Source organism: Rhinoraja longicauda, chromosome 24, assembly GCF_053455715.1.
Source record: "Rhinoraja longicauda isolate Sanriku21f chromosome 24, sRhiLon1.1, whole genome shotgun sequence".
Lineage (NCBI taxonomy): Eukaryota > Metazoa > Chordata > Chondrichthyes > Rajiformes > Arhynchobatidae > Rhinoraja > Rhinoraja longicauda.
The window spans coordinates 27451599-27478408 of NC_135976.1; the positions used below are offsets into that span (position 1 = coordinate 27451599).

The window sequence follows — 26810 nt, forward strand, 5'->3', positions numbered from 1 at the left end:
ACAGTAACGTCAGTGGAAAGACATGCATGATGTATTTGTGTGTGTGTGTGTGTGTGTATATATATATATATATATATGTACATATATTCAGACCTGTCTGAAGGGTCTCAAACCAAAACGTCACCCATTCCTTCTCTCCAGAGATGCTGCCTGTTGCGCTGAGTCACTGCAGTATTTTGCGTCTATCTTTGATGTAAACCAACATCTGCAGTTCCTTCCTACATATATATATATATATACTAGCTCGACCAAGTGGACCTGGTGCGCCCAATCCTCTCCTGCATTGGTGCAGCACCCTCTCCTCCCCCCATCCTGGTGGGGTGTGTGGGGGCTGTGTGGGTGGGGGGATGTGTGTGGGGGGGGGGGGGGGGTTGGTGTGTGTGGTGTAGGTGTGTGTGGTGTATGTGTGTGGTGTGTATGTGGGGGGGTGGGGGGGGGGTGTATATGTGGAGGGGGGTGGTGGTTGCTCCTCCAGCCGCTCTGTCCCGCCTCCCCGCCACCGACTGCCAGCCGGCGCGCTTGCTGCTGCTTTTATACCGGCTATTTATAGCCGCGCCGCGCGCTGACGTCACCGCGCCGCCCACGTGCCCGGCGACGCAAACCCCCCGCGGCCGTTGGCAGCCACTGCGCCTGCGCGCCGCCCGGCGGCTTGGCCTTCTGCCTGTGACATTACAAAAAAAAAACAAAGGTTCCTCCACCCGGAGAGAGTGGGTGAGGTGAATATTTACACGGAGCGACAAGCTGGCGGGGGAGGGACGAGCCTGAGGTGCGCGCGGTGCCCGGGTAAGGAGGGCTTGGTGTGTGGGGAGGGGCAACCGTGTGTGGCCGCCCGTCCTGACTGAGAGGCAGGTTTGTGTTCGGTTGGCAGGGGCGGGGGGGGGGGGGTCGCGGACACGTGACACACCGGGGGGGGGGGGCGCGGGCACGTGACACATCGGGGGGGGGGCGCGGGCACGAGGACACACGGGGGTGGAGGGGGGGAGGAGTGTCACAGGACGGGGAGCGCGCGCTTTGGGGAGGGGAGCGAGCGCGAGCGCGGCCGTTAGCGGGCGGGGCGGGGCGGGGGCAGCGCGCATGCTCAGAAGCGCTCGGACAGCCAGCGCTGCCGCTGCCGGGGCCGAAGGAGAAGCGGTGAGAGGGGGAGGGGAGTGAGGGGGGATGGGGTGAGGGGAGAGAGTGAGGGGAGACGGTGTGGAGTGAGGGTGAGGGGAGAGAGTGAGAGGGGACGGTGTGAGGAAAGGGGGGTAGGCGTGAGGGGTGGGGAGAGGAGGTTTTTGGGGTATGGGGAGAGCGTGAGGAAGGGCGGTAAGAGTGAGGGGGTGGGGATAGGGTATGGGGGAGTCGGTGGGAGGGAGTGGGGTGAGGAAGGAGGGGTGGGGGGAGAGGGTGGGTATGGGGAGGTGTGGGGGAGAGGGAGGGCAGTATTGATGAGGGGAGAGGGTGTGGAAGGGCGGTAAGTGTGGGGGGTGGGGTATGGGGGAGTGGGGTGAGGAGGGAGGGTGTGAGGGGAGTGGGGTGGGGATAGGGTATGGGGGAGTCGGTGGAGTGGGGTGAGGAAGGAGGGGTAGGGGGGAGAGCGAGAGGGTGTGGGGGAAGGGGGGTGGGGAGGGTGGGTATGGGGAGGTGTGGGGGGAGAGGGTGAGGGAGGGCAGTAATGATGAGGGGAAAGGGTGTGGAAGGGGTGTGAGGGGGTGGGGATGGGGTATGGGGGGAGTCGGTGGGGGGGAGTGGGGTGAGGAAGGGCGATAAGGGTGAAGGGGAGTGGGGTGCGGAGGGGGGGTGTGGGGGAAGGAGGGTGGTGGGGAGAAAGTGAGGGAGGGCAGTAATGATGAGGGGAGAGGGTGAGGGGAGTGGTGTGGGAAGGAGAAGAGGGTGTGGGGGAGGTAGCGTGGGGAGGTGGGGAGAGGGTGAGGAAGGGCGGTGCGGGTGAGGGGAATGGGGGTGGGTGAGGAGACAGTGCAGGGGGGACACGTTGCGGGTACGGTGGGAGGTGGTGAGTGAGTGGAGGGAGTTGTGAGTGGTTGGGGAGAGGGTAGGATGTGGGGGGAAAGGAGGGTGAGTTGTGAGGAAGTGGGCGTGGAGGGAGGGTTTGTGGGAGGGGAGAAGGGCGTGGGGAGGAGAATGGGGAGAAGAGGGAGGGTGAGGTGAGGAAAAAGGGATGGGGAGAGGCAGGGATGCATGGGAGAAGAGTGGGAGATGGGAGTGGTTGGAGAGCGGTAAGAGAGTTTTAGCGGAGACGGGTGGAATGAGGGGTGTGGGGAGTGTGGTGGGGAGGGGTGAGGAGGGTTGTCGGCAGCGGGGAGGGTGGGGTGAGGGAAATGGGTGCATGGGAGTGTGGAGGGGTGGGGGTGTGAGGGCCAGTCAGGAGGCAGTGAGTGAGGGAGGGTGGGTGGGGAAAGGGAGTGAAGGTGGGTGTCGGGGTAGGGAGCTAGGATGGCTGGAGAGGAATGGGGAGGAGGGAAGAGGATAGGAGGGAGAGTGCGGGAAAGTTGAGGTTAGGGGAGGAGTGGGTGTGGAGGATAGGGGAACAGAAGGGGTATTAGAGGAAAGGGGAGGGAGAGTGAGTGGGGAGGTGAAAGGTGGGAACGAGGATGGCAAGGGCAGTGGGAGTATGAGGGAGGGGATGAGGGCACGTGTAAGAACGGGAGGGGAGGGAGGAAGTTGAAAGTGGAAGGAACAGGAGGGATGGAGGGGGTGTTAAGATGGGAAGGGTAGTGAGGGCATGAGGGGAGGGGGGGTGAGAGGAGGGAGGAGGAGTTATGGGTGGGAGCGAGAGAAGTGAGGGTGGGTGGAAGGGAGAGGGGTTGTGAAATTATTTGGGTAGGAGAGTGGTAGAGAGGAGAGGACAAGGATGTGGGAGGGAGGACGAGAGGACAAGTGGAAGGAGAGGAGTGGTAAAGTAAGTGGAAGGCAAGAGAACTAGGAGAGGACAATGGACTTTGCAAGGGAGTAAAAGGTTTATGAGGGGAGTGCACGTGAAGGAGCAAAAGAGGAATGCAGGAGGGAAGGGCAAGGGAAGAGGGGTTGGATAGGGTAAAAGCAGGAGATGTGGATGGGTGGATCTCGATGGGGAGAGTAATGGAGGGGATGTTGGCGATGGGCTCGGATGGGAAAGGATGATTGGAGGGAGGAAGGAAAGAAAGGGAGTTGGGAGAGGTGGGGATCAGGCAGGATGGGAGGGGGTGCTAGGGAGGGGCAATGGATGGGGGTGAACAGTGAGGTGATTGGAGTGGGAATTAATGGGGGGTAGGGAAGGGAGAATGGATATAGAGGAATGTTAGCATAGGAGTGGAATAAGTGGAGCAAGATTAGGAGTATGGAGGATTGTGGGCAGGGGAATGCAGAGAGTGGGAGGGGTGAGGAAATGGGAAGATAGGACAAATGATGAAGGGGGCCATGGGAAGGAGGGAGGGCTGCTAAGGGAAGAGCATGGGATATGACCAGGAAGGAGAGGGGTGGACTTGGGAGAGTGATAGAGAGACAATTGAAGGGGGAGAGCAATGGTGGGCACCAAATGAATGGTAAGGAGGTGGTAAAACAAGCAGCCAAAGATAGACCAAGCGATGGAGTGAGGCAAAGGCAGGCAAAGATAGAGGGTTCATCATGGGGCAAGAGGAGAAGGGGAGGGATGGAAAGGGGGATGAAGGAGGGGGTGTATGAGGAAGAGGGAGGGCAAGGGGTGGGTGGTTGTTTGGAACGAAGACGTGCGGTGAGAACAGTGGAAGGGAGAGTGGGGGAGGGAGGGGGTGTTGAGGGGATGCAAAGGTTGGTAATTCATGGGGAGAGCGCAATGGTAGTCTGGGTGGAAGGAAGCAAGTGGGGTGGGAAAGATTGCTGACAGATGGAGGATGTGGATTTGAGGAGGCTGAGGTATTGTTTGATCATGTACCTTAGGAGCAGGCCTTCGAGCCTGCTCCACCTATTAATATGATGTTTTGAGTGTCACCATAGTTCCCTGTTCCTGTGACTGGGGGAACATTTCACTTTTGCTTATCAAAAAATTATCTACTTTTGCATAAAAATATTCAAATCTATCTTTGTATTAAATATATTCATAGGCTCTGCTTCCACCCATTGGAAATATAGTCCCAAATACCGTAGACATTTTTAGTGTAAACTTTGCCTCGTCACTTCCAAATGAGCAACCCCATAATTTCCAAAAGGTGATCTCTTGTTTTGCATTCTCTCACAGGAGGAAACATTGTCTTCTGATTATCCACCCCACCCAGCAGGACCCTTCAATTGTCACCTCTCACTCTCGTCCAAACTTCATTAGATACGAGCCTGTGAACCTGCTGGGTGAACCTCCAAAGACGTACAGGTATGTAGGTTAATTGGCTGGGTAAAATGTAAAAATTGTCCCTAGTGGGTGTAGGATAGTGTTAGTGTACGGGGATCGCTGGGCGGCACGGACTTGGAGGGCCGAAAAGGCCTGTTTCCGGCTGTATAGATATGATATGATATGAACCCTTTCCTTCCAAGCCAATTCTCCCATCCTAGTTAGTAAGTCTTCCCTGAACTGCTTTCAGCACACAAATATATTTCTATAATTGAGGGTATTTATGCAGATATTTATTTAGACTGAAGAAGGGCCCCGACCCAAAACGTTGTCTGTCATTCCCTCCCCAGATGTTGCCTGACCCGCTAAGTTCCACCAGCACTTTTTGTTTTGCTAAATGAAGGCAGGAACTGGAGGGCACAGAGTTATACGGGTGACAGTAAGGAGTGCTGCAATGAAAGGCATGGGTGGGGGTGTGAGGTGTTGAAGTGATCAGGGTAGGCAGAAGAAAGAACCCAATGGGTAAGGACACCAGCTTTTCTCCCCTGAATGAAGAAGTAATGAACCAACTGGATTTGTAATGATTTTCTGGTAGTTTCATGATCATCATCACCAAAATGTTCTGTTCTAAATTAATTCCATTCTGAACTTGCGATTCCAGGTTGTTAGTCTTGACCACCAGGTTTCTAATCTGCTGATTAAACTAATGTGCCACTTGTATTTTTAGTTTTGATACTTAATAATCTGTTAGGAAGTTCCAGAATTTAGATGTAAAAACGATGGAGAAATAATATTTTTCTGAATTTGGAAGTTTGAGACTTGCAGGAGAACCTGAAGGTGATATTCTCTTGCCCCTCTTGGTCATAAAAGTAACAGGTTTTGGTGGTGGTGTCCGAGTAGGGTAATTGCAGTGCATTTTGTAGTTGACACTGGCAGTGGAGAGAGTGAATGCTTGGGTGGGTGGCTTTGCTCTGGGTGGTATAAAAGCTTTTTGAAGAGTGTTGGTTGAATTGTTCTCATTGAGGCAAATAGGCAGAATACCAGCTTAATCTCTGCCTTACTGCTCTATGCCTTGTAGATTGTGAAATGTCAATTGATTGTCAGATGTGCCACTTCCGTGCTTGTAACCCCAGCTTTCTCTGGTGACATCAGTTGAGTTTCTGGTCACTGATGATCCACAGGATGGTCGGGGATTTGGTGACGTCATTCTATGTTAAGGACAAGTGATTGAACTCTCCCTTATTGTAGATGGTCATTTATTGGTGTGCTCATAGTGCACGTTGCTTGCAACTTTACCAAGACGCTGCCTGGATTTAGTGGCTATGATTGGACAATAGGTTTGACAAACTTGGATTGTTTTCTCTGAAGTCTTTGAGGCTGAAGGGAATGTTGAAAGAAGTATAGATAATTATAAGAAGCCTGGCAACACGGTGGTGCAGCCGTGGAGTTGCTTCCTTTCAGCGCCAGAGACCCGGGTTTGATCCTGACTACAGGTGCTGTCTGTATGGAGTTTGTACGTTCTCCCCCTGACCTGTATTGGCTTTCTCTGGGTGCTCCAGTTTTCCTCCCACACTCTAAAGACATACAGGCTAGTAGGTTACTTGGCTTGGTCAAATTGGAAATGGTCCCTAGTGTGTAGGATAGTGCTAGTGTGTGGTGCTCGCTGGTCGGCGTGGACTTGGGGGGCTGAAGGGTCTGTTTCCTCGCTGTATCACATCACTGAACTAAACTAAGTATCAATATGGTGCACAGTCAGAACCTTTTCCCCAATGAAAATATCAAATACTACAGAACATGGTTCTAAGGTGAGAGGGGGAATGTTTAAAGGAGATGTGTGGTACAAGATTTTTACTGTGAGAGTGATAGATAGGTGCCTGAAATGTACTGCCAAGGGCAGTGGAAGCAGATATAGTGATGTTTAAGATCCATTTAGAAAGGAAGTTGAACATGCAAGGAATGGTGTGATGTGGATCATGTGCAGGTTAAAGGGATTAGTTTAATTTGGCATTATGTTGGCACTGTATCATCAGCTGAATGGCCTGTTCCTGGGCTGTACTCCTCTGTGTAATATTTAGTTTGTATGAAATCTACTGGGTATTTGATAGGATAATGAATGGTTTGATTTGAAGATGTTACCGCTACATCGTCAGCAGAGTGTACACTATTGTTACACGTGCCCATTGAAACATAAGGTGTTTTTGTGTTGCTGATATTTGATAAACTTTAGAGAAGCATTACAACAGAGCAAATGAGGTGTCAAACATTTTAAAAACATTCTGCTATGATTTAATCAAGATATTTTAATTGGTAACTTGAAAAGCATCCATCACTCAAAATATTAGCAATCAAAACTTAATCATTATATAATTTTATATTGGCAGAGCCATTATTTTGTATAGCCTTTTCACTCTAAGCTCTTTATCTCATGTTGATGTGCACATCCCATTGTTTTGCTTTTTTAAAAAAAATCAAATTTATAGCTGGTTGTGAGGAAAGAAGAATAAGGGATAAGCGTGATATCAGATGTTAATGATTAACATTGTCATCTGGACTCTGTAAAAGTATTCTTCTGCCAAAGAGTAGGAAAGTGCAGAGTTCGTTCTTCTTTATCCCTTGGTTGTCTACTTCATTGGTGGAGGGTTGAATCAATTTGGCACGTTTAATATTGTGATGATCATTAAACAGTACCATGCTTATTAAATAGTACTAGGTCCAACTTGTCCATGTTGATACAGATGCCCATCTAAGCAAGTCCATATGCCCATGTTTGACCCATATCCTTTTAACCCTTGTGTACCTGCCTAAATGACTTAAATGTCATTGAACCACTTCGTTCAGCAGCTTGTTCCATATTCATTCTACCCTCTTGTGTGAAAACCCCTCGGGTTCCTATTAAATCTTTTCATTCCCAATTTATACCTTTACCCACTGAATCTTGATTCCTCAACCCTGGGGGGGGGGGGGGGGGAAGCTGCACTATCTATGCCCCTCACAATTTTATACACCTCAATGAGATTGTCTCCTATGCACCAAGGAATTAAGTCCTAGCCTGCTCAACCTCTCCCTATCACTCAGTTCCTTATGTCCTGGCAACATTCTTGTAATTTTGTATGACATTTTTTCCAGCTTAATGGCATCTTTCTTATGACAATGTAACCAAAACTAATCACAATACTCCAAGTGGAGCCTCGATAACGTCTTGTAACAATCCAAAGAAATATTCCAATTTATGTACTCAGTCCCCCTACTATAAAAGGCCAGTGTGCCAAAAGCCCTCTTCACCACCCTATGTAAGTGTTGCAAGTTCAGAAAATGTAATCTTATACTTGCACATCTCTGTTCTGCTCTACTGCCCAGGGCTCGACTGAAAGTCATACCCTGGTTGGATCCCAAAATGCAACACCTTGCACTTATCTGAATTAAACTTCCACTTGTTCAGCTGATCAGTGATAACATTAATCACTGTCTGTAATACCACCTAATTTAGTGTCTCGTTGAATTCAGTACCAAAGTTCTTCGAAATCTAGCTTAGTCGAGTGCGGCCTTTGAGGGTTGTTGCACTCACTTAACCTCTGGAATTCAGCTCTTGCTCACATTGGAAAAAAGTCAAGACTAGCCATCGCTTGAAAATAAAATACAGACGTTGCAAATTTGGAATAGAAATGTGCTGTTTACTCCAGCACTTTGTTTTCACCTGTGAATGAGTATTGCTTAATTCCTCCACCAGCACTTATTACTTTGATGATTGAGTCAGCTGAAACGGTGGTAATTTGGCAGGCACAGTTTAGTAACTTCGCTCTTACTATTTTATAAATTTCTCTCGGCACTGATCTAGAGTAACAGGTTTGTCATTTCACATTGCTTGGATACTCTCCAGGTTGCAGTCAAGTTTTGGAGAGAAAATTTATGATTGCTATTCTTAATGGTTTTCCAAGTGTCACAAGTCCACCATTACAGCCTTTTAAAATTGTGTGGATAAATCCGATTAATATTCCCACCTTTTACCGCTTTCAGATTAACTGTAAAGGGAAGCAGGAAATGACGGAATACAAACTTGTCGTGGTAGGAGCTGGTGGTGTGGGAAAGAGTGCCTTAACGATCCAGTTGATTCAGAACCACTTTGTGGATGAATATGATCCAACGATAGAGGTAAGTGAGCACAGACCTGTGCTTTCGACAGAGGATAGGTTCTTAAAGTCACTTTGACAGAGTTTTATTTGTGTTTGGAATAATAGTGTTTTCTTTCCTGTAGTCAAAAAGAACCAGGTAACATCACTGAACTTTTCCAAAACACTTTCTGTTATTGATCTCCTAAACAGAAGTTACCCCACCTGTGGCCAAATTGGATACCTATTCTTCAATGCATTTTATTCAAACTCTTCTGTATAAACCTGGTTGTTCCTTTTCTTATTTAAACCTTGGCTGGGAACTCGCAGTTATAAAAGATTTGGGGTTCATATCTAACCTTGGATGCTTGTGTAGAACTGTCAGCAAAGTGGTCTTTCATATTTATGAACTCAATCTCCTCAAATAGGTATAGGGTGGCTATTTAAAATGTACAAAGGGTGAGGAGCTGTTTCTTTTATTACTATAAGGCTTAGCTACAACATCTTGTGAAGATACAAAAAACGAAGCTCTGAAAAATGAAAGTTTCCATCTTTCAACCATCGCAACAAGGAGGAAGTAGCAATTTTATAATACCTGCTGCAACTTCAGGGCCTTAAAATACTTTCCAGCCAATTAAGTAATTCTGAAATTTAGCACTGTTGAAATGTTGAAAACACGCAGGCCACTTTCTAGATTGCAAGTCCCACAATTGCAATCTATTAAGGGGGGTTTAAAGACAGGCCAGAATATTATGAATAACAGTCCCGCTCCTAGAATGAAGCCATGCAATTTCCTTTCAGGCTTCAATGTGATATGTTACCTAAATTATTGCATTTCTCTCAGTTCAGAACTCTTCCATTATTACTGCAATAACTGCAAGTCTAGATATAGTGCTTAAATCCCTGGGGCAGAATTGGAATCCGCAACATTTTAACTTTTGTCGAGCCGCATTTGACACCATTATTAAAATGGGCTTTAATCTTCAAATCAGATTATATTCTAACTGAATTTATTTTGCCCATTTGTTTGATAATTCCTTAAAGAATGATAAAATTGACAAATGGGATCTGCCTTTCATTGGTTCATGTATTTGTTAAATGTTTCCTTGTCTTTTGTAATGGAATATTCTATAAACCTCTTGATACCAATCTTTAATGAAAGCCAATGCTAATTGGCAAGCAATTTGCCTGCTCTCCACTATTACCTTCTTTCAGAGCAGATAAGTAACATTCTCCACTCTCTGGTACATAGTATAATTACTGCTTCCAAAGAACTTGGGAAAATGAGTGCTTCTACTTCAAAACTTCAATATGGATTGTCTGGGGCCTCTTATTAACGTAGAAGAAAAATGCTGGATGTGTGACGTAAAAAGAGAAAGCACTGGCAATACTCAGTGATTCAGAACTTTTAAATCACTGAATTGCTGTGACTCAGTTGATGGTTATTCAGCATATCAAGTTCATACCAGCTTTTTGCAGAGCATATGTTAGTCCAATTTCCCTGTCTCTCACCCTGAAAATTATTTTCCTTCAAGTCCCTCTCCAATTCTTTTAAAAGTCCTGATTAAATATGAGAAAAAACAGTTATGGATAGTCACTACTCTATTTAATAATGTTCATTGTATTTCCTACCCATCACTTTAAAATTATTTCCCCAGCCCTTGAACTACATGTTGTGGGAGTAGCTTCCCTTGATCCTATTTAACCCTGACAAGATCTTGTACAGCTGTATCAAAACTCTTATCCACTTCCTTTTCTACAAGAACAATCCAACTTCAGTTTAATCTTGTAGCTGAAATCTTTCATCCATAACCATGCTAGTAAATCTTTTTTACACGCTCTATAGGATCTTTGTATTCTTCCTAGAATGTAGTGGCCTGAATTGGCAATAATTTGAGGCATAATTGTTACTTTAAAAATATAATAAATGAGCAAAATCACTGCTTTTGTATTCTGTTATCGTACCTACAAGCCTAATATTCCAAATGACTTACTAAATATACACTTAAGATGTTTTGCCACATTCAAAGACTGCAAATATTCCAGGCCTTCTCTTATATACCTGTTGGAAATATGATACCTAATCTGTATTAACTCTATCTTTCTACCTAAATGTATCAATTTGCACCATCCTGTATTAAATTTAATTTGCCAATTCACTGCAAATTTTGAATTTTTCATAAGTTCGCAAGTTATAGGAGTAGAAGTAGGCCATTCGGCCCATCGAGTCTACTCCGCCATTCAATCATGGCTGATCTCTGCTTCTTAATCTAATTTTCCTGCCTTCTCATAACCCTTGACACCCGTTCTATTCAAGAATCAGTCTTTCTCTGCCTTAAAAATATCCAGACTTGGCCTCCACAGCCCTCTGTGGCAATGAGTTCCACAGATGAACTACTCTCTGGCGAAAAAAGTTCCTCCTCATCTCCTTTCTAATAGAGTGCCCTTTAATTCTGAGGCTATGACCTCTGGTCCTAGACTCTCCCACCAGTGGAAACATCCTTTCCACATCCACTCTATTCCTTTCATTATTTTGTACGTTTCAATGAGGTCCCCCCTTAACCTTCTAAACTCCAGCGAGTAGAGGCCCAGTGCTGTCATGTGTTCATCATATGGTTCCTGGAATCATTCTTGTTAACCTCCTCTGGATCCCCTCCAGAGCCAGCACATCCTTCCTCAGATACGGGGCCCAAATTTGCTCACGGTACTCCAAAGGTGGCCTGACCAGCGCCTTATAGAGCCTCAATATCTGTTTTTAATATATATGAGCAGTGGTCCTAGCTCCGAACCTGGGGATACTATTGTATATTATTTTCCTGTCTGAAAACAAACCACGTTCTATGTGTCTGCTGTCATCTTTAGCCAAATTTGTTATTCATGCTGGCATTGGTCATTTTGTTCCACTGCCCACAATTGTGCTAACCAGTCTTTACTTTGGGACTTCAAATGCCTTTTGAAAATCCACATTGGTGACCTCTGCCGCATTCCCTTCATCAGCTTCCCTGTACATTATTGTAAAAATAAACCATTTAATTAAAAGCAATTAGGCTTTCAAAACTTTATACTGGCTGTCATCATTAACTCGAGCTTCTCCAAGTGCCAATTAATTTTATTCTTACATTATGGTTTCTAAGGAGGTGAAATTGTAGTTGCTGGGCATGTCCTTGCAGGCCTTTAAAATATCTGAAAAATTAACTATTTCTCATCCCTGTCTGATCTACTGAGTCTTCAATATTTTCTTTCCGTTTTAGATGAATTTTGAGCATCAATTTTCATTAATAAAAGCACCAAATGCTCTAAACACTCAACAGATCAGCCACCACTGTTTATCTTACCAAAGGTCCTCTCGGGTTTGCTGTGTTTTCCCCGCATCTTCTGTTTATTTTCCAGATTTCCAACATTTGCAGTTTTTTATTTTATTTTATATTAGCTTTTTCCAGACTGTTTCCTTTTTAATGTGGTTTCTCTATCTTTTCTGCACTTTCCTTTTTAATCACTGTTCCTTTTTTGGTGGGATCTGTTCACTAAATTGTCATTGCTTGATACTGTGGCCACAAAAGAATTTTATGGGTTGTTGTTTGCTTATTTTTGTGCTCTCTGTCTTAATATCCTTCTGCTTATTCCATTACAAATGTGCAGAAGTATTGTATTGGAATAAATGCATAGACATTTCTAGAGTGATTTCATGCTTGTGGTGTAAAATGATTGCTAAACTATAATTGAAAATGAATTAATATTCTGTGTCTCTCTTCAGGACTCCTACAGGAAGCAGGTAGTGATTGATGGTGAAACATGTTTATTAGACATTCTGGATACAGCTGGTCAAGAAGAGTATAGTGCTATGAGAGATCAGTACATGAGGACAGGAGAAGGGTTCCTCTGCGTCTTTGCCATAAACAATCATAAATCATTTGCAGATGTTCACTTGTACAGGTGGGTGTTAAAAATATTCTCTATACAACTTAGTTACTTTTGAAAATGAATTGAAGTTTAAGACTTTTGGTTCCTCTACCATGACCCCTGAAATTCAGATGTTGGAGATCAATGCTTTTGAAAACCTGCCTCCCCATATGTGCATTTTATTTTTGAAAGTAATATGAGAAATATTAGGTTAACATAATTTTAAATGAGCTAGTTAGGGTATTGTTCAAAGTTCAGTTGCATTCAAATAAGTGGAGATATTTTGTCTGACAAATAATTCCGGTAAATAACCTACACAGACTTCGGAAAAGACTTCAGAAATATGTTTTGGAAACAACCAGAGAAAAAACTATTTTGGGTGTCTTATGTAGTATTCAGTGGAAGTAGAATTTTATTTGAAGAGTGGCATACTGCAGACTAAAGCTATATAGTCTTGAACACAATTGTAGAAGTATAATGGTAAATTGGAAAATGTAGTTTTATAATGTGGCAAATATTGTTTCATAATTATCAATGAAAATACTTGATTTTGAAAAATAAAAGGAAAATTGATTAACCAAAGTAGGGTTAAGTATTAAATTGCGGAGATAAAGGGATGTGTGAGAATTGGGGTACTTTTGAAAACCGTCAAAGATGGACCACAAATTACCACGTAAAGATAAGAGTAAACTTGTAAATAAGATAGAAATTGGTAAGAGCGTCTTGCACCATGTAAAAAGAGAATAAGAACAGTAGTTCTGATCAGAGAAATAAAGATAAAGGAAATAGTGCATGTTTCGTATCTGCCTTAAATATAGAAGACTTTGATTATACCAGTAATAGAAGGAAGAGGGGAGCTTGTAGGGGTGAGAAACTTTGTATGGAAATAATGCTGAAGAAACTGCAACTTGAAACCAATCAACATCTGGCCTGAATGACTACCTATTCTAAAAGAGGTGAAAGATGAGAGTTTAGTTTAGAAATAAAGTGCAGAAACAGGCCCTTCGGCCCACCGAGTCCGCTCCGACCAGCATCCCCTGCACATTAACACTATCCTACACACACTAGAGACAATTTACATTTATACCAAGCCAATTAACCTATAAACCTGTATGTCTTTGGAGTGTGGGAGGAAACAGAAGATCTCGGAGAAAACCCACGCGTTCATGGGTAGAATGTACAAACTCGGTACAGACAGCACCCGTTTGTAAGTTAGTTACCTAAAATTGGAGAATTTGCTGTTCATAACTTTGGGTTGTAAGCTATTCAAGCAGCATATGGGATGCTGTTCCAGTTTGTGTGCAGCCTCACTCTGGCAATGGAGGAGGCCCAGGACAGAAACGTCAGTATGGAAGGGGGCTTAAAATGTTTAGCAACCAGGAGATCCAGCTGGCCTTGACAGACCGAGCACAAGTGTTTGAGAACATTCAAAGTTTGATGACCAATGTACATGGGAATAAATTTAGAAAATGATAAATGGAGTTTTAACATCAAATGTGAAAAAGCACCAATTTCACTATTGTCCAACTTAATTGTAAACAGCGTTAAATTATTTTAAAGAATTGTGTAATTTCATTCATTTTTATAATTGTTGCCTAATACTTATACAATACACAAGCAATAAAACAGAATGCACCATCAGTTTTTGTGCCCCATTGTTTTTTTACTGCCTAATCAAAGTTAGCAATTGTTTCTTGTCACCTTTTGAATTGCTTGCATTTGGTTTTGTAACGTAAATATATAATGACATTTAATTTATTGTTCATTTAGAGAACAAATTAAAAGAGTAAAGGATTCTGAAGATGTCCCCATGGTCTTAGTGGGAAACAAATGTGATTTACCTTCACGGACTGTGGATACAAAACAAGCCCAGGAACTGGCTAGGAGTTATGGAATACCTTTCATAGAGACCTCTGCAAAAACAAGACAGGTAAGCTCAGTGGGAGGGTAAGGTAGTTTGATTAGGTAGTTTAAGGTAGTATGTCATTATTGGCTGAGGATTAAAAAAGTAAATGAAATCATGAGTCACTCCAACACTTTGTGTCTATCTTCGGTACGTACCACCATCTGCAGTTCCTTTCTACACGTAAATACATCCTCACTGTTCATTAGGTTTGATCATTATTGTAGAAGATGAATATATCTCTCAAAAAATGCAAAGTTTGAGGATGTTGCCAGGGCTGGATAATTATAGTTGTGAGAAACGCAATAAAATGGGATGATTTTCTCTGGAATAAAGGAGGCTAAGGGAAATTTGAGTTGAGTCCATGTAAAAACAAGAGGCTTGGGTGGGAGCAACAGGTAAGAAATTTTTTTCCTGAGCAGAGGTCGATAAGAAGGAAATATAGATTTAAGCTAATTAATGGGAAGAGTAGAGGGAAGTTTAAAGGGGGAAAAAAATCACCCAAAGAGTAGAGGGGCTCAAAGAGTGGTGAAGCCAGAAACCCTGAATGTGTTTTTAAGATATCTGGATGAGTGTGAGAGACATAATCTACAAGGCTGCAGATTGAGAAATGGGAAATAACCAAAATAATGATCTTTGAACAGACAGAACACAGTGGACTGAGTGGGTGATTCCTGCCCTGTATGTTTCTGTGAATCAATTATCTTCGGGAGGAAGATTCCATCATAGTCCATCCTAGTTTTGGGGAAAAGGTAGATTTAAATAAATTTACAACAACAATTGTACCGCTGGCAGCATGGTGGCTCAGCAGTAGAGTTGCTGCCTTACAGTGCCAGAGACCCTGGTTTGATGCTTGTGCGTTGTTTGTACATTCACCCCGTGACCACAAGGGTTTTCTCCGGGATCTTCGGTTTCCTCCCACACTCCAAAGGCGTACAGGTTTGTACGTTAATTGGCGTGCTATAAATGTACATTGTCCCCAGTGTATGGGCCGAAGGGCCTGTTTCCGTGCTGTATCTCTAATTTAAACTAATCTAATTCAGTTTTGTTCCTAGTCCGTTTAGTGTTAATGTAACATTCACAATTATATGTTCTTTCAAAAGTTGTGCTTCAGGTGAAAGAAAATTGACACAGTAAGTTTTAACCACAATGGGAGACTCCCAGACGCTCTCGTCATGTTGGCACATGTAGTTGCAATTGCAAGATCATTTAAAACTTGTTTAGAAGTAAATCTTTCTGACTGATATTATGCCAATTGATTCTCGATTAGCCAGGGTGTCAGGACTTATGGGTAGAAGGCAGGAGAATGGGATTGAGAGGGAAAGATGGATCAGACATGATTGAATGGCGGAGTAGACATGATGGTCCGAATGGCCTAATTCTGCTCCTCTAACTTATGAACTATAACTCAAAACTGACTTACTATTTATGGGAACATCAGGCAAAATGGGCACATTTCAATTCCTCAGATTTGTAATTGACCGTCAGAATTTATTGTTCAATTACTTCAATCAAATCTTCAGTAATCATTGCACGAAGGTGTGTGTTCTGCATTATCCGGCGTTAAACCCTGGCTCTGCAGGAGCACGCATGTGAAGGTTTCCTTTCTGGTCTGTGCTGAGTTATCAGTACGTTAACATTTGGGGCTCAGTGATTGACTTTGTTGTTCATGGGCTCGTGAGAATCACTCGCTGCTGTTTTCCCAATTGCTCTTCAGTGACCTTGTTAGAACATGACTATGTGGATATTTGTTAGAACACGATTGGCTTGACTGCAACATTCTCTAAAGATAATGCTGACTCTACTGTTAGAAGAATACGCATTTGGTTACCACATAACCTGCATGTGTGACACTACCTCAGCAAAAGCCTGTGGTTTTAGCAGAAAGGAGGTGGAACATTTTTAATTGAGATTTAAGTCCAATTTGTGCTTTCAGCGCTGAGTATATATAAGGTGCTATTTTACATGTAAATATTACTAAGTCAAATGTTTTATATTTACGGGTAAAAGATGTCACTTGAATTATTAGCAGCTCTATCACGTAAAATCTATCAAATCAAAGTGCTTTAAAATTGTGGTCAATTACTTTTAGCTGCTCACCTGCCTTTGTGTTGGAAAGTCAGAAACGACTCCAGTCTCCCTTTAAACATACTTTTTCCTCAAGATTTCAAAGCTGTAATTTCTTACCTACCTTCTGGTACTATTCCTTACTTGTTTCTAAGTTGAAAACCGCCAAAATCTTACACTTAAATATATTTTAAAAGTTTCTCGATCATTAGGTTCTACACCAGATACTTCCCATAACCAGTTTATTACTGAACTAACCTGCTTGAGCAGCCTTGATTATTCTGTACATAGGATAAGTCTGTACATGCCTGGAATGTCACTTTAGTAGATGTTTATAAACTGCAAACTGATACTTCTCTGGCAGTTTGTAAACTCCTGCACCCCACATAAGATGTTGTTTGATTTTCCCTCCTCCAGTTTTTTTCCTCCTGTTAGCTCCTGTTGACCTTGTACTAGCAATATTGTGACTGGCTTTGTGATTCAGAGATTTGACCTCCCAATCCAGAGATCTTCAACGACCATGAAGACAGTAGGAAATGTAAATTCAGTTAAATGTATAATCGGGAATTTCAAGGAGTCGACACCTCAAAAATGATTACCACAAATCTAATAGTTTGTTATAATGACCTGCTTTGTTTAATATTTTTTTTAGTCTGTTGTCCTTAACCAGTCTAGCCTACATGTGATTCCAGGCATGTAGCAATGTGTTTGGCTCTTAGCAGTTCTCTGAAATGCTGCATCAAATCATTCAGTTCATGGGGTGTTAAAAGGTGGGAAATAAATGCTGGTCTGCACAGTAACTTGCAGAACTGCTCAATGGGTAGAACACACTTTAGGCGTGTGTTTAATGTTAAAGGGCTGATTGTCATATGGTTCTATAGACAATAGACAAAAGGTGCAGGAGGAGGCCATTCGGCCCTTCAAGCCAGCACCGCCATTCAATGTGATCATGGCTGATCATTCTCAATCAGTACCCCGTTCCTGCCTTCTCCCCATACCCCTTGACTCCGCTATCCTTAAGAGCTCTATCTAGCTCTCTCTTGAATGCATTCAGGGAATTGGCCTCAACTGCTTTCTGAGGCAGAGAATTCCACTTGCTCACACTAGTTCAGTTTTATCTATTCTGATAAGATTTCTGAGTAGTGACCAGAGGTGACCTCTTCCCGAAATATAGCTTTTTTTCCTTGTCTTCATGGCTAGACATTATTATGGGGAACTGAAACTCTCAGCAGAGATCAACTGATCCAGTACAGAATTTAGTTCTTGATTTATGACCTGTACAGCAAATTGAATAATATAGTGCAGATCATTTATTGAGGGCACCTTTAATCCTACCACAGTCACTTTCTATAAACACTGAAAATAAATCTTCTACATCAGCCTCTCCTTCGGTCCTTTGTTAATTTAAAATTTAAAGTAAATTGCCAATTTAAATCTGCTAAACTAGTCAAGGTGTAAAGGATTCTGAGAGATTCTCATAGTTCTAGTCTTTGGTAATCCCTTGGTAAATACAATTTTGTAAGTTCCAAGGTAGGTGATGAGGCCAGTGTGGGATTCAGAAACTCTGGCACAAGGTGGGGTGGTGGTGTTTGATGCACTCCATTTAAAGTGAATGTTTATGCACTCCCAATGAATGGATTCGACACGTTGCCAAATGCAGTGCCTCCATTTCAGGCAGTCGCAGACCAGGGATTCCCACAAGTCAGTTGGATGCTATACTTTTTCAAGGAAGCTTTGAGATTTTAGACTTCTTTAGACTTTAGAGATACAGAGTCGAACCAGGCCCCTTCGACCCACTGAGTCCATGCCGACCAGCACTATTCTACACACTAGGGGCAATTTACGATTAACCTACAAACGTGTACCTCTTTGGAGTGTGGGATGAATCCCGGAGTAAATCCACATGGTTACAGGGAGAACGTTCAAACTCCGTACAGACAGCACTCGTAGTCAGGATCGAGCCCGTGTCTCTGTCGCTATAAGGCAGCAATTCTACCATTGTGTCGCCCATTGCGCCACTGTGCCGCCCATTGCGCCACTGTGCCGCCCGTAATCCTTGAATCATTTCCTCTGTCTACCTGGTAATCTGTTGTCCTGAAAACAGAATAGTATCTGTTTTGGGAGTCTGATGTTTGGCTTGTAAGTTGCATGGCCTGACCGTTGAAGCCAAAAGTGTGTAATTAAGGCTGCTTTGCTTGGATGTTGGCCTGGGAAAGAATATTGATGTTGGTTCACTTATCTTTCCAATGGATTTTGATGCTTTGGGAGAGGCATTATTAGTGGAATTTCTGCAGTGCTGCTGTAGGTAGGCAATGTCTAGGGATTGTACAGGATGTTTAGGATAACTGCTGCTCGATGGGTCATGTGCCTGGTATGTATTCTTCATCTTCAAATTTTTTCTCGGATGGCGGTGTGAAGAAAGGTTTATTATCAACTGCTCTTTGTGCTTTGGTCCGTACAATGTGCTCTATATTTAATAAACCCAACACAACTGGACAATTAACTGCAACAGCAATTCTGCCAGAAGACAGCACAGATATCATAATTCTAAGATATGTACGCACGGACCATGTTAGCTGAAATAGTGTATTTAACGTGCTGCATGTCTTAATTGTAGATGACCGTCATGAATGCTAGAATGTCAGTCTGAAGAAGGGTCTCGACCCGAAACGACACCCATTCTTTCTCTCCAGAGATGCTGCCTGTCCCACTGAGTTTACTCCAGCATTTTGTGTCTATGAATGGTAGAATGTTGTTTGGTTGATTTAAAAAAATCACCTGACTTTAAATGAATGGTTGAGTTGATGGGGTTTTACTGTCAAAGGTGACTAAAGTTCTTGAACCAAGCGGTTGATGGAATGAGATTTGACTACGGATTTGAAAGATCCTCAAGAAAGTCTTTACATAAAGGATATAAATACCAATGGTGAAGTTGTAATATGATAAACATTATATTTTAAAACATACTAAAAGCAGTATGATCTGTCACAACTGTTCAAAAACTATACAGTTTAAGAAACAATAGTCAAGCACTGACTGAAAGGACCATTGCAGCCATAATCCTGATATTCATATCAATTTGTTGTAAGGAATCCTTAAATGCTTTCTACTGAGTGTCTGTCTATTTGTATACTCTTGCTTTGAATAAAATGTTGATAAAAGACTGGTATTGATGTGTCTTTACTCCACCCAGAATCTAATAGAATCTTGTCTTTGAATTAAAGGGAGTTGAAGATGCATTTTACACATTGGTACGAGAGATTCGGCAATACAGAATGATAAAACTCAACAGTCAAGACGATAGAAATCAAGGTTGCTTGGGGTTAAAATGCATCATTATGTAATTAGGTAGGTAATGTCTTTTTATACTTGTCGCTCTTGTTCAGTGAAGGCAGTAGAACATCCTGCCTGAGAAGATCTTTCTCTATAGCTATAGAATAATTCTCAAGCAAATACGAAGCAAAGAAAGAGGAAGGAAGTGTATTTATTATATATAAACATTCACGATTCACTCAGCAGTCCTTCCAGATGAGACAGGGGTTCAAGTGCACCTCCTCTAACCTCATCTACTGCATCAGATGTTCCCGATGCAGATGCCTGTACATTGGTGAGACCAAACGTAGACTCGGCGACTGTTTCATTGAACACATGCATTTGGTCTGTCATGGCTGGCTGGATCTTCCGGTTACTAACCATTTTAACTCCCCTTCCCATTCTGGGCTTTCTGTCCTGGGTTGCCTCCATTGCCAGAGTAAGGCCACACACAAACTTGAGGAATAACACCCCATATTCCACTGGGGTAGCTTATAACCCAACGGTATGAATATTGAATTCTCCAATTTTAACTAACCTCCCACTCCCACCCTTTTGCCCCACCTAGGCTCCTACCTATTTCTCCCCACCGTGCCAATTTCCTCCCTCTAACTTCGCAATTCACATTTCTTCAACCTTGTCTCTTGCCTTCTGCTTTTATCTCTGGCTTTTAGCCTAATCTTCTGCCCATTGGAAAAACCTCACCTTTGGTGCCACATTATCTCCTGCCTCTCCCCTCTAGCTTTCTCTCCCCCCATGATCTGTCTGAAGAAGGGTCGCAACACGTAAAGTCACCTATCAAAGAGATGCTGACTGACCTGCTGAGTTACTCCAGCACTTTTGTCGTCTTAAATTTTCTGTTGCATATATTAATAAAAATGCTATATTTATGGACAGTCTTAACATTTTTTTGTTTCCTCTGTAGGTTATTGAATGCCTTCTACATGATTTGTAAGATAACAAAAAAACTGAGCAAAGATGGAAGAGAAAGACCAAAATTCCTTGGTGTGAGATTGACCCCACCTGACCCCTTTTTTAAATATATAAAGAAATCTGTTGAATTGTACAATAGGTTTACTAGGTACAGGTGCAATGTTTGCTCATTCTCTTTGTGCATTACACTAAACGTACCGGATGTAATTTTTATAGTACACTAACAAAGTCATGTTGCAGATGTGTGATCAGACTGTAGCAATACTAGTCTGAATGCAAACTGATTTTTCAATATAAAGTGCCTGTTTACTGTAACAAATATTTTTGCTGTTTTAAACCCTTGTGCTTACTAGAATTGCCTACTTTTGGCCAACAGATTTTGTATGTGTAGACAAATTTATTTTGTTCTGTTTGTTTGCCTTGGAAGTATAGAATATCATCAGTATGTTGAGACCTACATTGACAGTTGATTAGAATGGTTCATGTGGGCAGGCACACCAAGTATTAAAAGGGACACTCAGGCTAATACTGTTCAAATGTAGCCGCAATTACCTACTATAACAAACCAATGGATGTGACCATTTTAACCTGTGCAAGAAAGTCACAAAGTGGTTGTACCACACTTGGTATGAAGGGTGTATTCTTTATATTTATTGCCTCCCTTGCTAAATTATTGTAGCCCAGAAGGAGGCTAGGTTGCTTGTCCACGATCCTGATTTAGGAATTAAATACGGTGATTGCAGATTAGCTTTCTTGTTCACTTCTCGCAATATCCATGCTTAACCATAGCATTGGGCAAATTATGGACTGGCATTCATAGAAAGCTCAGCAGTGGCCCTAATGAATACAATGTGGTTCTTTAAGTTATTTTGTTTGAAAGTTAAAAAAAAAATTGGATTGATTTTAGTTTGGAATATTTTTATGACTAATTTCTGACTGCGGTAACCTTGACTTGTACTCTATTCGAATTAGCTTTGTTGCAAAGGATCAAATATTTTTTTCAGCTTTAACGCTCACTTTCACTGCAAGGTACAAGGCTGAAGTTGTCTATGGCCATTAATAGGCAAGAAAGGGAGGGGCACATGAGCTTTATTTTCTCTCTTGTTTTGTGCATTGGGGCGTTTCATCAATTCTTTCAGCACAGTTTGTTTCTTACATTGCCAAGCAGCATTATCCATGTGGAGCCTTCCAGGAATGTGGTTTAATGACAATTGTACGATGGCCGGAAATCTAAAACAAATTTGTTGGAAACACTAGGCAGTCACAGCAGGAGCCACAAAGTAACTTTTCAACCCTTGGCATGTGTGTGCGCACGTGTGTGTGTGTGTGTGTTGGTGTGTGTGTTGGGGAGGGGGGTGGAATCCTTAGGACTATTTTAAAACAAACAACCATGTTTTAGATCGAAGCTTTTCCTCGATTAGTTTATGGTCATAAAATTGAGACGTAAAATACTTCTTGGTCGGGAGCACCGTTTAATTGAAAACCATCTTTAGTACTTGGAAGCATCACAAAAAAAATATTACAGTATAATTTAGAGTAGATATCGGTATAATGAAATGTCATGTTAGTATTTAAAAAACAAAACAATTCCTTCATAGTTCCATGAATGATTGCTTGACACTTGATTCGGGAAGAGGTTGTTAGCAAACTGCAATGGTGTGTAATGAGGATGGCTTTTTCTGACATCCAGTGGTGTATTATTCTGCAGTACTAGGCTGTGCATATGCAGTGCAGGTTTTTCAGTTCCCACCTTAAAATGATGATTTTCCTTTTAGGTTAAACTTAATATTCATTGCTTAGTGATCTTTAGTTTATAGCAGGTTTTGCTTTGTTTAGTAGGCTTGTGTTCATTGCCTCCACATGTTAGCTGATCTGGGCAAGGCCTGCTCAGGTTTAAGCTCTAAAAATTGGGGAGCTTGGAGCCTGTAGAGGCACCTGTACTTGGCAGCAAAGGAACAGGAGTAGGCTATTCAACTCCCAGTTAGTTCTGCTTTTTTTTAGTGTTGGGGTAAATAATAGCAAATTAAACTTGTTTTTCAACATGACCTATTCTGATAACTGCTGTATTAGCCTTTCACCTGACAAAGACTTTAATTAGATTTTGCATTGCCTGACTACATTTTTAGCTCGTGCATTTTGTTCTCTCTTAATTATAATACCCCCTAAGATACTAAGTCTTAATATAGGCGTAAGAAGATAATGTTTGATTTACTAGCAGTCCTAGCTATGTTTTTGTGTTCTTTCGATTTTAAGTTTGATTTATTTTCCATCCATTCACTTTAGAAATGGTACCTCATCCAGATACATGTAGAGAATATTTATTTGATCTCCAGTCTCTTTCTCTGCCATGAGCTACACCTTGCTTCAGGATATTCAGGAACTCTGTACACTGTTGCACACATTTATTGCTGTGGCCTTCTGTTGAACAGATTGGGGCAGATCTTTTCCCCAATATTTATTCTGTCTAATCATACGGGTGATATGTTAAAAATACCAATTTCATGTTAAAATTTGGAACTGGAGTCATTAACCACTAGATTCTGATGTCAAATTCATTGTACTATTGATTAACTAACACAATTGCATACTCTCTATGGCAAAGAGCAAACTGAAGTAGTTGGTTCACCTCACCAATCAAATGAGATCAAGACTGTTTTGAGATCTAATTCTGTAGACCCACCAATGCCCCAGAATCCTCATTAACTGCTTTTCAAAAATGTCACTTAAAAAAAAATCATTGGATCAGTTGAAGGCTAGGTTTGCTTCTCTATTATTACTCCAAATTGGTGTTACTCATGGGGTCATTTGACTCAAATGCAGAATCAAGGCACCAACGTATTGAAAGGACCTGCATTATCTGCTCAGAACCTCCCACATATATACACAAAATCTAAAATAAAAGAAAATACTGAAAACACTTGAGCTCAGGCAGTATCTGTGGAAAGAGAAACAGGTGCCATTTCAGGTTGACTGTCCTTTACCAGAATAAAACAGTACAAATATTCAGTTCCATTAAAAACGCTCTGTGATGCAGCCCTCTGCCTAGAAGCTAGTGAATCATACATTAGCTTTTTAAACTGCATAGGTTTACTTGAAAATTATTCTGAAATTTTCTGTTTGTAACCTTCGTGGTATTGTATTGTGGTTGTGATTGTATTTAATGTTGATGCGTTTCCAGTTTTGTTCAGCGGTCCAAGTTGATCTCTTGAGCCTGATGACTTGTTCTGATGTAATTAAACTATTAGAATACAGTGGCAAAGGTTTTGTTTAGCATGTACCAAAACATATGCTGTGACTTCAGATAGATTGAAAACCATTGATTTCAATTGCATTAAGATTCTGAGAGACAGCATTTTTTTTGCTTCAGTCTGCAGGAGCTAAAACCAAACACCCAATGCAGATACAGCTGATGTTTTCTGCCATTAACATTATTACATCTCTTCAAATCTATTTTTTTGTATTGCAAAGTTCATATAACAAATTTTATATATTTAAAAAATGTTAACTTTTGTCTCAGTATAAGTGAAAAGTTGTAAGTTTTTCCTTACTTTCATATTGTATAGGGATTCATTGTACAGTTTGCAGAGAGGGAAAATATTCTCCCAATTTTTTATAATCATCTCCAACTTGGGCCAGAGTTTAATATACTTTGATAAAATAGGCTTGCTTTGGACAAGTTTCCTTTTACTTTAATATTTTCATTTATTCAGTTTTGGTGTGGAATTGTCCATCAATCTAAAAGCTCTTTTCCAAAAAAAAGATGCTGTCTCTCTTTGACTTATGCATAACAGAAGAGCATTTTTCTCAGTTCTTCTGAGCATGTCATGAGAACACAGTTTGTATTGGGATTTTCTTGGTTGAGGACATATTTCTGTGATGCACTGCACCAAATGAGCATGTTCAGTACATTTTAAGAGATTTGGGTAAATATTGATGTATCTGATAAACAGACTGTAACATAGCATTTCTCTCGTTTTTACAGAAAGTTTTTGCTTATTTGGAAACACTCAAAGTGTACATTGCAGCTTTCAATTGTACCTCGAATTATAACTCTGCAAAATGACTACCGTGAGGAATTGTGCAATGTATATTGCAGTTCTGGAGGCGTATACGCTTTGAATCTAACATTGTTTCAAATCCATTTTACTGAACCTTAAACATACTAAACCCTAACCCTGTCTGCAGGTTTGTAATCTTGGTTTCTACATTAGTTAGAGAAAATACTCAAAATTGGCACTAACAACCTGATGCAATGATACATTGATAGATCATTGAATATTATTTGGGTATGACTTTACAGGTTGATGAATCTCGCTCCTTGTGTTAAACTATTAAACTAACGTACCAATGACTTTCCTCCTCTGTCGGATGACCCTGTGTGACAATGTATAATGATGGTAGATATTCCACCTCTTGGGCTGGATGGAGTTTTTTTTAATTTGAGAGAGACTAAATCATCAGTGTTTTTGTAAAGAGACCGAGTAAATTGTCAAAAATCTTTGAATATGAGCGTTCAGCAAGTGGGCCCCATTAAAATCTGGATTACTGTGCACATTACTGATCCAGATTTTGGACATCATTTATTTTGCTTTATTCACCTTGTATTTTGTAACAAAAAACTTTGAATAGATAAGACATTTTTAAGTGTTTCTGAGATTCTTTAACATTCTCCCCTGCTTTTGCTCCATCCCTCAAAAAAAAATCAATAATTGCAAATAAAAGAGTTAAATGTTGCTGATCTTGTTTTATTTTTTATTTTTGTACACTCAGGATTTTTTTCAGATTTGATAATATTCTGAGTGAAAGAAAATAATCATGTACCCTTTAACAATGTAAATGCTATATCTTTTCACTTTTTATTAACTCCAACCTGTGTCTTGTAACCTCAGTGCTGGTTTGAAAATATGTGAAAATAGCTGGCTGAAAGTATATTTCTTAACACGTTGCAATGAATCCCCCCCCCCCCCCCCCCAATGTTGACCATTTTTTGTAAATAAGTTTATTTTAAAACATGAACATTTTCTGTAGATTAATGGATTTTCTGAGGTCTGGGACAAAAAAACAAAGCACTGGTGACCCTTAATTTCTCCGCGGTCATTTGTTTCTCCTGAATGCAGGAACATTCGCCCTGAGCCATTTTATGTATTCAATGCAGTGAGACAATAAAACAACTTTTTTTTCTGTAGATGATGGTTGTCTGCACTTATGTTAATTTTGATTTCAATAGATTTCCATTTTAAGTACATTACTGACAACTTATTTGTATGAATTTCTATTTTGATTTCAAATCATTCAATTCTGGTTATATGGTAACATAAACACTGCAATATTACCAGCGTGTAAAGTTTTAAATTTGGTCAGAGGGGGTTACAGGGGCACGCATGGCTTTGTTTCAATACTTGCAGACACCTTAGTAGCGCAGGTAGCAGAGCTGCCGCCTCACGACACCAACAGCCTAGGTTCAATCCTGATCTCTGATGCTGTCGGTGTGGAGTTAAACAATTCTCCCCATAACTGCTGAAGTTTCCTTTCAATGTTCCAATTTCCTCCTGTATCATAAAGATATGAAGATTGATAAATTAATTGGCCACTGCAAATTGCCCCAAACGTGTAGGCAGTGTTTATACATAGTCCCCCCATTTCAGGGCACCAGAATATTTGGACACATGGCTTCACAGGGGTTTGTAATTGCTCAGGTGTGTTTGATTGCCTCAAATGCAAGTATAAGAGATCTCTCAGCACCTAGTCTTTCCTCCAGTCTTTCCATCGCCTTTGGAAACTTTTATTGCTGTTTATCAACATGAGGACCAAAGTTGTGCCAATGAAAGTCAAAGAAGCCATTATGAGACTGAGAAACAAGAATAAAATTGTTCGAGACATCAGTTTAGGCTTACCAAAATCAACTGTGTGGAACATAATTGAGAAGAAAGAGCTTACTAATCACAAAGGGACTGGCAGGCCAAGGAAGACCTACACAGCTGATGACAGAATTCTCTCTATAATAAAGAAAAATCCCCAAACACCTGTCTGACAGATCAGAAACACTCTTCAGGAGTCAGGTGTGGATTTGTCAACTACACTGTCCGCAGAAGACTTCACAAACAGAAATACAGAGGCTACACTGCAAGATGCAAACCACTGGTTAGCCGCAAAAATAGGATGGCCGGGTAACAGTTTGCCAAGAAGTACTTAAAAGAACAACCATAATTCTGGAAAAAAGTCTTGTGAACAGATGAGACGAACATTAACTTATATCAGAGTGATGGCAAGAGCAAAGTATGGAGGAGAGAAGGAACTGCCCAAGATCCAA

The 26810-nt window shown here is 41.6% G+C and overlaps 1 protein-coding gene across 9 annotated transcripts; it reads left to right on the top strand.

The window, feature by feature from the left end:
• Positions 1-616: 616 nt before the first annotated feature.
• LOC144605510 (GTPase NRas) lies at positions 617-25665 on the top strand. Of its 9 annotated transcripts, none has more exons than XM_078420871.1 (7): positions 627-783; positions 4193-4321; positions 8294-8428; positions 12140-12318; positions 14056-14215; positions 19480-19603; positions 20493-25665. In XM_078420871.1, the coding sequence occupies exons 3-6, from the start codon at positions 8318-8320 to the stop codon at positions 19597-19599; spliced, it is 570 nt and encodes a 189-aa protein (XP_078276997.1). In that variant the 5' UTR covers positions 627-783; positions 4193-4321; positions 8294-8317; the 3' UTR covers positions 19600-19603; positions 20493-25665. The 9 variants fall into 9 exon arrangements, with proteins under 9 accessions (XP_078277003.1, XP_078277002.1, XP_078276997.1 ...); XM_078420875.1 differs by having other exon boundaries at positions 645-716; XM_078420874.1 differs by lacking the exon at positions 627-783 and adding an exon at positions 828-849.
• Positions 25666-26810: the final 1145 nt, after the last annotated feature.